Genomic DNA, 10,926 nt, shown 5'->3' with positions numbered 1-10,926 from the left:
GGGTTGGACTGAGAATCTTCATGCAATGTTCACTTGTTGATTCGTTACTACACTCCTCTATTGGTATTTTATGTTAGATATTGATTATGGACTAGCATTTTGAAGTCCATGGTTGTCTGAAAGAAATGGAAGATTTTAGTGAAATCCATAACTCAAGTAGTTTTCTATTATGCAGGACCTGGCTTGAGATAAGATTCTGCTGCTTGCATTTATTTGGTACAGCTTTTCTTAGATAATAGGATGTATTTGCGTGTATGTGTGAGAGAGAGTAATTAAGGTATGGAGACTGGTGCAGTGCCTTTCACAGGGTCAGAATTATTTATTACAGCTGGTGTTTGTTATTCCAGCTTGCACTGGTGTAATCCTAACCAACACACACTAATACAATCAACTCACTCCATTATTACTGTTTTCTCCGTTTCCTCCCTATACTTGTCTAGTGATGTTGACCTCCCCAAAACCATGCTACAAGGGATGTTAGTGTTGCTTAGAAGGGTGTCTGGTGTTATATTTTAGAAAATACAAGACTACCAGGTATATGATTACCTAATATTGGGAATTGACTAAAGGGGGTTGAATTTCACCTAACTGAAGTGGAGTTTTTATTTGTTGGTTTTTTTGGAAATGGAAGGTGAGTTTAATATGGGCTTTAGAGTTATATAATTTCTTCTTACGGTATTAGTGTTAAATTCTTAAGTTGCATTTTGTTAATATTCTTTTGGGTTGGTCCAGGTGAATCGGCTATTGATTCCACAGATTCTGACGATGAGTTTCAGATATGCGAAATTTGCACTACTGAGGATGTAATTTTTCATTTGATAATTTCTTTAAAATAGAGGGAAAAATAAATATTTTGATGATGGTGATGCTAGATTAATTTATTTTACCCTGCAGGAAAAGAAAAAACTATTGCGGTGTTCCTGCTGTGGTAAATTAATTCATTCAGCTTGCTTGGTGCCACCAATTGGTGATATAGTGCCTGAAGAGTGGTCGTGCCATTTGTGCAAGGAAAAAACTGATGAATATCTTCAAGCAAGACAAGCATACATATTGGAACTCCAAAAGAGGTGTACAATATGGACAATTTTCTTGACTTGTGGTATTGCTTTTTATGGTAGCTGTTTACAAAAGAAACTGCATTTTCCATTTTCTTCAGTAGCGAAAAGGGTAAACCACAAAATGCATCTGAAAGATTTAGGATCTGACAAACATAACTATAAATGATGAAAATGATTAAAAAGCTCCTAAAGATACTAAAGAGCTCTAGAGATCGGATATGATGATATCTTTCCATTGGTAAAATTTGTTGATTTTGCACCACGTGGTTTTTTTTTTGGCGATATTATTTAAAAAAAAATGGTAAAAGGGGTTTAATGATCGAATTTTGCAGTGTCTATTTGCATGTACATCCTAAATAATTATCCAAATGTTTACAAAAAAGGTTGGATAGAATGCACAAGCCAGTTGCCACTTTCAAAAACCAAGGGTAGTTTCCGTTTTATATTTTTTTTGGTTATTTTTGTTGAACTAATACCATCTTTTGGTGTTTTTTGTTTTCATATTTTGAAGTTATTACTTTTCCCCGTCTTATTCATTCCGGGTGTATTTTGGTAATTTACCTGTAGCAAAAATTAGTATAGTAACTTATAAAGTTAATTTTTTGTCTGAGCATAGGTTATAATTCACCTAGTCAGGTAAGATAAATACCTCCAGCTGTCATAAGTAACTCCAGAATAGCTTGCTGGTCAATCTTCTGCATCAGCGTGTAAATACCTCATACACTGGAAATCATAATGCAAATATCTCACCCGTCAATTAATTAAAAATTCTGAGTCTAGATTTTCTCTGTGGCCCTGCGTGTGTTGCTATTTCAAAAAGTGTTGTTTACAATAACTAGTAAGGAATTGATTAATGTTATATGATACAGGTATGATGCTGCCTTGGAACGCAAGACAAATATATTAGAGATCATTCGTTCTTTAGATCTTCCAAATAATCCTTTGGATGATATTATTGACCAGGTAGTGTTTTCATGTTTATTGTTGAAAAATATTCCTCAGATTATTTACTTGGTAATGATAAAATATTAACCTGTTATTGATCACTGCTACAAAATAGTAGCCACTTGTTGGTTTCCTGATATATGTGTGAATGTGAAATTTTATTTTATTTCTATAAAAGAATAATTTCACTAAGATGTGGAGAAGGATAATACAGCATAGAGGATACGATACAAAAGCAAAACAAACAAGCTTTATCTATAATGCATAGTTTTCAAATATCTCAACATGCCTAAGAGGAAAACGGTGGATGCTTCCCTAATAATGTTCTTTAGCTTTTCCCTGTCTTCAACTCAAGACACTGTCCTTTTTAATCCCTGAAGGAGTGTCCAGTTTAAACTTTAAAGGGCCTCCCATGGTAGGTTGAGCATCACTAAGATCCTAATAATCATCACAAAACTAGACAACATTTGCGATGGATTTCTCCCGAAATATAAGTTGGGACAGTGGAGGAGGGGCAATGTATTGGTTTGTTTTCGATAGCCTTGGCAGGAGCAGATACAAAGTATTCTGCAGAAGCCTTCCCAAATTGGTTCCATCAGATTCCCAAACAACCGTTGGGAACAAGTACCAGTGTCATAAAACTCATAAGAAACTCCCTCGGTCAATGGCATATCCAGTCCTCCTCAGTCTGTTAGATAGGAGAGACATTCAAAAACTTTGAAAAATGGGGATGAGAGAGAAGAGATAATATTTGTTTTTGCCGTTTAATGCAACATGATTAGCAGGCAAGGCCTGTAATTAATGGTATTGAAGAGACCTTCACTCCTTTTTTTTCAACAATTGAATTCCTCTTGTTCTTGTTCCTTTGCTGTCTACTGATATACCAACTACAGTCTACATCTTACTAATGCTTAATTAATTTTTTTTTAATTTCTTATTTATCTTTTTAGAAACTAAATAAGGCTTGATATCTTGGTACTCTTGCTCTATTAAACACTTGAATAGGATTAAGCAGTTAATCAATTTGTTAGGAAGTTAGAACAAGTGCCAGCTAGGATAGACTTCCCTAACTAACTTAAGCACGCAAAGACTCTTCTGCCCTTTACACTAGTTTGCTGAACAAGCTTCTCCTCTATATATATAAGCTCAGATTCAATACTTCAATGATGATGATTTGAGAATGAACAATTCGCATTACACACTCTGATTCTCTACTTCCTCACTCCTCTCTCTTCTCTCACTTTCTCAAATACTAATATGGTGTTAGAGCCTATCCGATTCAAATTTGTTGGGCCACCCATCCGCAAATGTTTACGCTCCAAATGAGCATTCTTGGGCATGAAGGCGGTGTATTACAGGTTCCACATCTATCAATGGTAAGGTCTCTATAGTGTGAGGCAACCCTCACCCTTTGAGCTTGCTTTTGGGGTGAGTTAGGCCTATTGAATTCTAATAGCAAACATGGTATTGCACCCAATTATGTACTGTTAGTACCAAACGATTTTGGATTTGAGGAGCAGGATTTGAGATTTTATGTGAAGAACTGGGTTTGCCGCTAGGATTTGTGTTGGTCTCGGCTTACAAAATTAACATATTTTGGATTCATAAGTAATATATGACCCCTACATTCTGCTTTCATCATTCAACTTTTCTTGGTTTCCACTTTGGCAATGGAAAGTAAAAACAGAAATCTCCTTGCTTAAATTTTCCCATTCAATTTTCTTGCATCATAAGTGTTAAGACAGTGATTTAATATGAAAGCTTGAGGTTACTGAACTCCTGAGCTTGTATATTTATATACACTAGCTAATCATTACACATAATTACGTTACCTACTAAAGATAAACACAGTCATTCATAATTGATCCTAATTGATTCTAATCTAACCTGATTGACTGAATATAAATTCAACAATAAGCATAACTGCATTTGTATTGGGAAAGTAGTTTGATCTTGCGATATGGATACACCATTACAGCTTGGGCAGATATGATAAGAGCTTATTTGGTTTGTGTTTTCATTTTCTATTTTCATTTTCGTTTTTAGTGTGTTCTGTTTTCAGAATTTGGTGAAGGAAAAAAAAAAAAAACTAGAAATGGAAACATGAAACAGGATATTCTGTTTCAGTGTTTTCTTTTTCCCATAAAATTCTAAAAGGAAAACACATAATAAAAGCGGAAAATGGTTTCTCAAACCAAACAGATCCTAAATTTAGTTTAAAGTTAATTTTTTGCATATTGGGGGATGCAGTGCTGAGACTAATTCTTTCCTGTTACTGTAATCTAACTCAATTGCAGCTAGGAGGCCCTGAAAAGGTTGCTGAAGTGACAGGAAGGAGAGGAATGCTTGTGAGGGCATCTACTGGGAAGGGTGTAACCTACCAGGCTCGCAATACGTAAGTTGTATTTTGTGTCTGTCAGTTTTATAAAAGTTTTGAAATGGGATGGTTGAGAATTGATGATTATGCATTAATAAAGTGGATTTGGTATTAGAAAAAAGATAAAAGATGGTGAGGAACTGTGCTATTATATTTAATAAAGAACATATCTTTGTACCTCTGTCTACATAATATACTGTTTTCTCTGCATCTCACTAGAAAGGATGTCACTATGGAGATGGTTAACATGCATGAAAGACAGCTCTTTATGGATGGTAAAAAGTTAGTTGCTATTATATCAGAAGCTGGATCAGCTGGTGTTTCCTTGCAGGCAGACAGACGAGCTGCAAATCAGGTATATCAAACTAATTCAAAGTATCGTTTCCCAATTCTATTCTGTCCTACATTATCTTGTCTTCAAATGTTCAGCTTTGTGTTTCTTTCTCTGTTCAATGATCCTCGTTCTGTGCTCTTCTTACTTTAAAAAACAGAAAAGAAGGGTTCATTTAACTTTGGAACTTCCATGGAGTGCTGATCGAGCAATTCAGCAGTTTGGAAGAACTCATCGTTCAAATCAAGCTTCAGCACCTGAATATCGGTCAGTAGCCTCAGTAGGCATTATTGACTAAATTTGTGTACCATGTTTCGTTTTTTTTTTCCCCCTATTGGTTACATATCGTTCTTTTGTTTTTGTTCCTAGAGCTGTATATTGAGTTCCATCCACACACGGAGGGGTAAATAGTAATTTGGCTGGAATTAGTTGTCCCTTAATTTAGTGGGCCTGTATATGCCTGGCATAAACTTGTGGGTTGCCCATAAATTAACATGGTCTACAAATAACTTAATAAATAGATTTCTCATTACTTTTTAATGTATAATGTACAAAATTATTTTCTGAAAAGAATTATACATTTTGTTTTCGCGCATCGCGTGGGTTTGGGTCTAGTAATACATAATTGTACCAGAAGTATATTCAGGCGAAGCAGTCAATCTTTAGTATTGGCCCTCCCACAAAGCAATAGCCAAACAAATAATTCAACTTTGGGGGGAACCGCTGAGCACCACACCTTGATAATTAAAGCGTCGGCCACCACGATACTTGGGATTTCCTACACCTTTTGATCTTGTACATTTAGTAGAGAATTTTCCTCCAGCTCCCTAGAATCAAGTTACCTCATCTTGTTATTCTATGCTTAAAGATATATTATTTAAAATTTCCTGCAGTTGCTGCAACCAAGTCCACTCCCTCTCATAAGGGTTTCTTAGCCAAGTTAATCTACAATGCCAAACATGACATCCCATATAATATTGGGATGAGTCTTTGAGACAATAGTAACTAGACAAATGAAAAAATCTCTGCTACGTTATTGGGAATAAGTATAAAAGGGAAAATATAATAACAATGAAACAGTGAAATTAAGTAGGAATTAAGCTAAAATTGGAAAAAACAGCAGCAACAGTACAAAAAAGGAAGTCAACACTGCCTTATCACTCGGTATCAGTTACCCAGGGGCCATTGCCACAACCTTTCAGTATACACCTGCAATCATGCCTTCAATGAGCTGGTTTCTTTACTCGTATAGCTTCAAGTATTAGACAGGCTGAAATTACCTCTGCCCAATTACTCATATAGCTTCAAGCATTAGACAGGCTGAAAATACCTCTATAGCTCTTGGTATCATGAAATAGCAATAAGACGCCATTAGGGTGTGCAATGGCTTGGGAGACAACCCTCTAGATCTCTATTGTTTGTATCAATTATTACATGATTAAATCTGTTAATTTTACGGATTGAGATAGATATGCAGAGGCAAAATGATTTTCTTTCTAGGGTTTGTGGGCCTATCTCCAACTCTAGAGTCTGTGGTCTTATTCTTGCACAACCACTTTTGATGTTCAGTACAGCTGTTGCATTTTCTTTTCTTGGCCTACCCTTAATTTGCATTCTCATAAAACTTTACAGGTTACTCTTTACTAATCTTGGTGGAGAACGACGATTTGCATCAATTGTTGCCAAGAGATTAGAATCTCTTGGTGCTTTGACTCAAGGGGACCGCAGGCATGTGGTACCTGAAAACTTATTCTCTTTTGTCTGAGCTAGCATGGTTGAATGCTGACATCTTTGTCTATGTTGTGTCTGCTTTCCTTGAATTCCTATAGAGCTGGACCTACATTAAGTGCTTATAATTACGATAGTGCTTATGGAAAACGGGCACTCATGATTATGTACAAAGGAATAATGGATCAGGTCTAATAATTTTCTTTGACAATGCAAATATCTATATTGTAATGTTTAATCCGCCTACATTGACTCAAATCTATCTCTTGATGAAAATGGTTTCTTTAGGATTCTTTGCCTGTAGTACCTCAAGGATGTTCATCTGACAAACCAGAAACTATTCAAGATTTTATTAATCATGCAAAAGCTGCTCTTGTATCTGTTGGAATAGTTAGGGACACAACTATTGGTAACTCTATTATGGCCATCATCTGAGAGTTAGATTTGTGGTATCATTGTTGTAAATATTCATATTTTATCTAATATGCACATGATCAAACACATGCCTATTTTGTAGCTAATGGTAAAGAGCTTGGAAGGTTGTCTGGTCGCATTATCGATTCAGATATGCATGATGTTGGACGATTTCTCAATCGGCTTCTGGGACTACCTCCTGAGATTCAGAATAAGTCTGTCTTTTATTAATCGAAAGCTTTAATGCCTTTTAGTATTCTATTCAATATGCTAATCACAGCTGTAATAATAGGTTATTTGAGTTATTCGTTAGTATCTTGGATCTTCTCGTTCAGAATGCTCGCATTGAGGGTAACCTTGACACAGGCATTGTTGACTTGAAAGCTAACATCATTGAACTACAAGGGACACCAAAGGTATTGTATTGCTTTTTCTTTTTGAACATGTGGTGGCAACTTATTTTTTGTGTTAATTTTATCTAGCTAATACTAGCTGGAGACATTTTCTTGTTCATGCAGACAGTACATGTTGATCAGATGACTGGGGCTTCAACTGTTCTATTTACATTCATCTTGGATCGGGGAATCACGTGGGAGGTGATTGGTCTTTTGCACATTACTAAATTAACAGTATGCTGTATTTCAAGCTTAAGACAATGACATATTATTCACAATTTTAACTGACCAGTCAGCTAGCACCATGTTGAATGAAAAGCAGAAGGATGGGCTTGGTTCATCTAATGATGGGTTTTATGAGTCCAAGAGGGAGTGGCTGGGAAAACGACATTTCATTCTCGCATTTGAAAGGTATAGTTCACTATTTCTGTTAGACTCACATAAGAAAAAATAGCATTATGTTGACATCAAACCTGCAGCATGCCATAACACTGTCCATTTGTAGCGTCCCATCCTATTCCTCTTCAATATTCTTGAATAAAAGTTGGTTCTTTTGCTTTGTCACTGTTGAGATCCATGATTAATCAGGGAAATAATAGAGTAAATTAACAAATGAGGCAATGAATATATTACTCTTTTGTACTCGACAATGAAGGAGATAAACATATATATAGGAGAGTAATCTATGCTGTTGGGCTGCACCATTCGCTTTGTATCTCTACCTACTGTACACCTGTCCACGTGTACATAACTTTTTAACTTGAGGTGGAGTGTTAGAAATACAGAGGTTCATAATGTACGATGCCATGTAATTAATATATTAATGTCTACTTGATCACTTTTATTTACTAGTGAGTTGAAGTTTTGTTGTTGATCACTTATGTTATTTTCTTGTGTTGTTTATTCTTCTCAGTTCTGCTTCGGGTATGTACAAAATAGTTCGCCCTGCTGTTGGAGAATCAATTCGGTATGTATTGCTATTTGTCAGCCTTGTCCAGCCTTTGCATTTAGTTATGTTTTTTAATCACAATTTCCTATGATTATACAGAGAGATGTCTCTGTCAGAACTAAAAAATAAATATAGAAAAATTTCATCGATAGAGAAGGCTCAGACTGGTTGGGAAGATGAATATGAAGTTTCATCTAAGCAGGTATATTCCTTGAATTATTACTCTTGATTTTATTTTTCCCAAGGGAACTGGTGTTAATGAAATATTGAAAGAGGTTTGGCACAGAAATCAACTGCTACATTGCAATGTTCAAGCAGGGTGGCAATCTTTAGTGAAATGTATCAGAAGATCTTTTAGTAAAATATATAGTTCTGTCTACTATTTGCTGTTTTAGCCAATTTTTATATAAATTTTAAAGTTGAATTGATTGGGATGAGAAGATGTGCCTCGGTCAGTAAGGCTGTATAGTTGATTGCTCTTTATCGTGGCAAGTATGAGAATGCTTGTCATTAAGTTTGAGCGACAGAGATGGAGGCGGTTTCCTCGATTCAAATGAACGGGGGGCAGATATTGCATCTGCAGTGAGGTATTGATTGGAATCTCCATTGCGCTAGTAATTCTAAGCTCTGGATACCATAGTAGAGATCTGAACAGAGAGAAAGAGAGAGGAGAGGAGAAATTTCTTTTAACTGAGTATGGTGCATGTCAAGTCCTCAATTGAGTGACCTGTAGGGGAAACTACCCTAAGGGTAGTTTGGACCTTTCACTGCTAAGTTAGTTACAGCTAGTACAGCTGTCATCCCAGCTTGCAGAAGGTAGTTAATGCTACTAGTTCTGTAGGCCTAGCTGATGTGGGTAGGCTTTATTATACAAATTGACTATTAAGCCAGCCACACTTGAGGTATATAATGCCTGGTCTACTGAATTTTAGAATTACTTGAACGACGTGGCCATGTGCCTTTAAGACAGTAATAATATCTTTAGTTTGCTTGATAAGAACTAAGAATTAAAATTTCAGTTGATATATGAATATGAGAAATGCTAGGTGAACAAGTTATTTTTGTAATGAAGTTCAACCAAGTCTTTTTTTTCTTCTTATGCATCTCCTTCTTCAATTGGTTTTTATTGTGCCAATAAGCTATTGGACCAACTTGGTTGAACTTGGTTATTAAAATGACTTGGTCATGTAGCATCATCATATTAATATTAGGAGAAATCAGCTTCTTTTTTCCAAAACAAATTACATTTTTCTGCTACCTACCCAGCATACAAGTTCTCGTGTCACCTCACGGTCACGTGTTCATTCCGTGGAATCACTCACTAATACTTGCATCAGGTTGCCTATTTTGTGCAAGTTATTTTAAATGAATCCAAACCTTTATTGTGTTGCAAATTGGTCGTATACTTAAAAGCTGTGCCCTCCAACTTTTTCATGGATTATTATGGAAAACCTTCAATACTTCAAAATTACTAGGTGAATTATTGTGAATCTGTCAGTCCAGTTGTCGCACACTGAACTGCACGAATATCTAATTGACTATCTATCCCATGTGTATGTTGTGAACCGAGAATTCATGGATGCTAGAACCTAATAATGGTTTTAACTATTGGATGAGAAATTATATATTGTTGACGTTTTTGGTACCTTGTTTTTCTTTCTGTTGGCAGTGCATGCATGGTCCCAATTGTAAGATAGGTACTTTCTGCACAGTAGGCAGAAGATTGCAGGAAGTAAATGTCTTGGGCGGCCTCATTCTTCCTGTTTGGGGAACCGTTGAAAAGGCCCTGTCTAAGCAGGTATGTCACTGGCATAAAATATCTTAGTGTGGACAAAAAGGTCTTTTTCATGCAAATATTATAATTCAGACAGTGATTCACTTTCTTGTTTGAGTTGGTTCCGTGCTTCCGTTTGTACAGCTACAAAAATGGCTTAGTGATAATAAGAGTAAATGATCAAATTAGTCCCTGAAAGATCACTCGTTCTTCAACTTGGTTCTCGAAAGATTTTTTTAATCAAATTCGTCCTTTAAAAATTTTAAATTAGTCATGTTAGTTATTCGTTCACTTTCTTTGTTGGTGCCAAAATTTGCTAATGTAACACGTTAAGTGACATTCCAACACACTTAGGAGTCTTAATTGACTATTAACATAATAAGTTTATGAAATTAGATCAAATCAATACCTAATTGAGAGAAGAACTTGAGGCATTGGGTGTCGCTTAACGTGCCACATTAGCAAATTTTGATACTATCAACAAAGAAAGTGACGGAAGGACTAACATGACTAATTTAAAATCTTTAAAGGACGAATTTGATTTAAAAAATCTTCCAGGGACCAATTTAGAGAACGAGTAATCTTTCAGGGACTAATTTGACCATTTACTCGTGATAATAATAAGTAATTTATTAGTCGCTTCTGCTTTCATTAAGAATTTATTTCATGACACACAAATTCTGTTTTTGTAATGGCTGTGGTTCGTCTCAATGATAATGGGATTTGGGCCACTATGTATTACTTTTTACTTTAATTACAATCATGTATTTTTTGTGGAAAATGCTAAGTTAGAATCTATACAGGCTCGTCTAAGCCATAGGAGGCTACGTGTTGTACGCATTGAAACTACTGGGGATAACCAGCGTATTGTTGGACTTCTTGTTCCTAATGCAGCAGTTGAAACTGTGCTTCAAGGTCGGTCTCTCTCTCTCTCTCTCTCTCTCTCTCTCTCTCT

General features: G+C 35.8%; 1 protein-coding gene across 1 annotated transcript in view; it reads left to right on the top strand.

The window, feature by feature from the left end:
* LOC107612832 (protein FORGETTER 1) overlaps positions 1-10,926 on the top strand; it is a 29,608-nt gene that overhangs the window by 16,035 nt on the left and 2,647 nt on the right. Inside the window, exons 15-31 of the mRNA XM_016314586.2 lie at positions 733-803; positions 895-1,067; positions 1,928-2,021; positions 4,301-4,398; positions 4,600-4,735; positions 4,872-4,978; positions 6,344-6,439; positions 6,541-6,628; positions 6,728-6,848; positions 6,957-7,068; positions 7,146-7,269; positions 7,372-7,449; positions 7,541-7,659; positions 8,162-8,215; positions 8,297-8,399; positions 9,867-9,995; positions 10,775-10,886. Coding sequence (XP_016170072.1) covers positions 733-803; positions 895-1,067; positions 1,928-2,021; positions 4,301-4,398; positions 4,600-4,735; positions 4,872-4,978; positions 6,344-6,439; positions 6,541-6,628; positions 6,728-6,848; positions 6,957-7,068; positions 7,146-7,269; positions 7,372-7,449; positions 7,541-7,659; positions 8,162-8,215; positions 8,297-8,399; positions 9,867-9,995; positions 10,775-10,886 — 1,815 coding nt within the window. The remainder of the gene's footprint in view (positions 1-732; positions 804-894; positions 1,068-1,927; positions 2,022-4,300; positions 4,399-4,599; positions 4,736-4,871; positions 4,979-6,343; positions 6,440-6,540; positions 6,629-6,727; positions 6,849-6,956; positions 7,069-7,145; positions 7,270-7,371; positions 7,450-7,540; positions 7,660-8,161; positions 8,216-8,296; positions 8,400-9,866; positions 9,996-10,774; positions 10,887-10,926) is intronic.

The sequence above is a fragment of the Arachis ipaensis genome, chromosome B08 (genome assembly GCF_000816755.2).
Source record: "Arachis ipaensis cultivar K30076 chromosome B08, Araip1.1, whole genome shotgun sequence".
NCBI classification, from domain to species: domain Eukaryota; kingdom Viridiplantae; phylum Streptophyta; class Magnoliopsida; order Fabales; family Fabaceae; genus Arachis; species Arachis ipaensis.
Note: the sequence above shows the minus strand (reverse complement) of the source record. Positions and strands in the feature narration are given on the sequence as shown.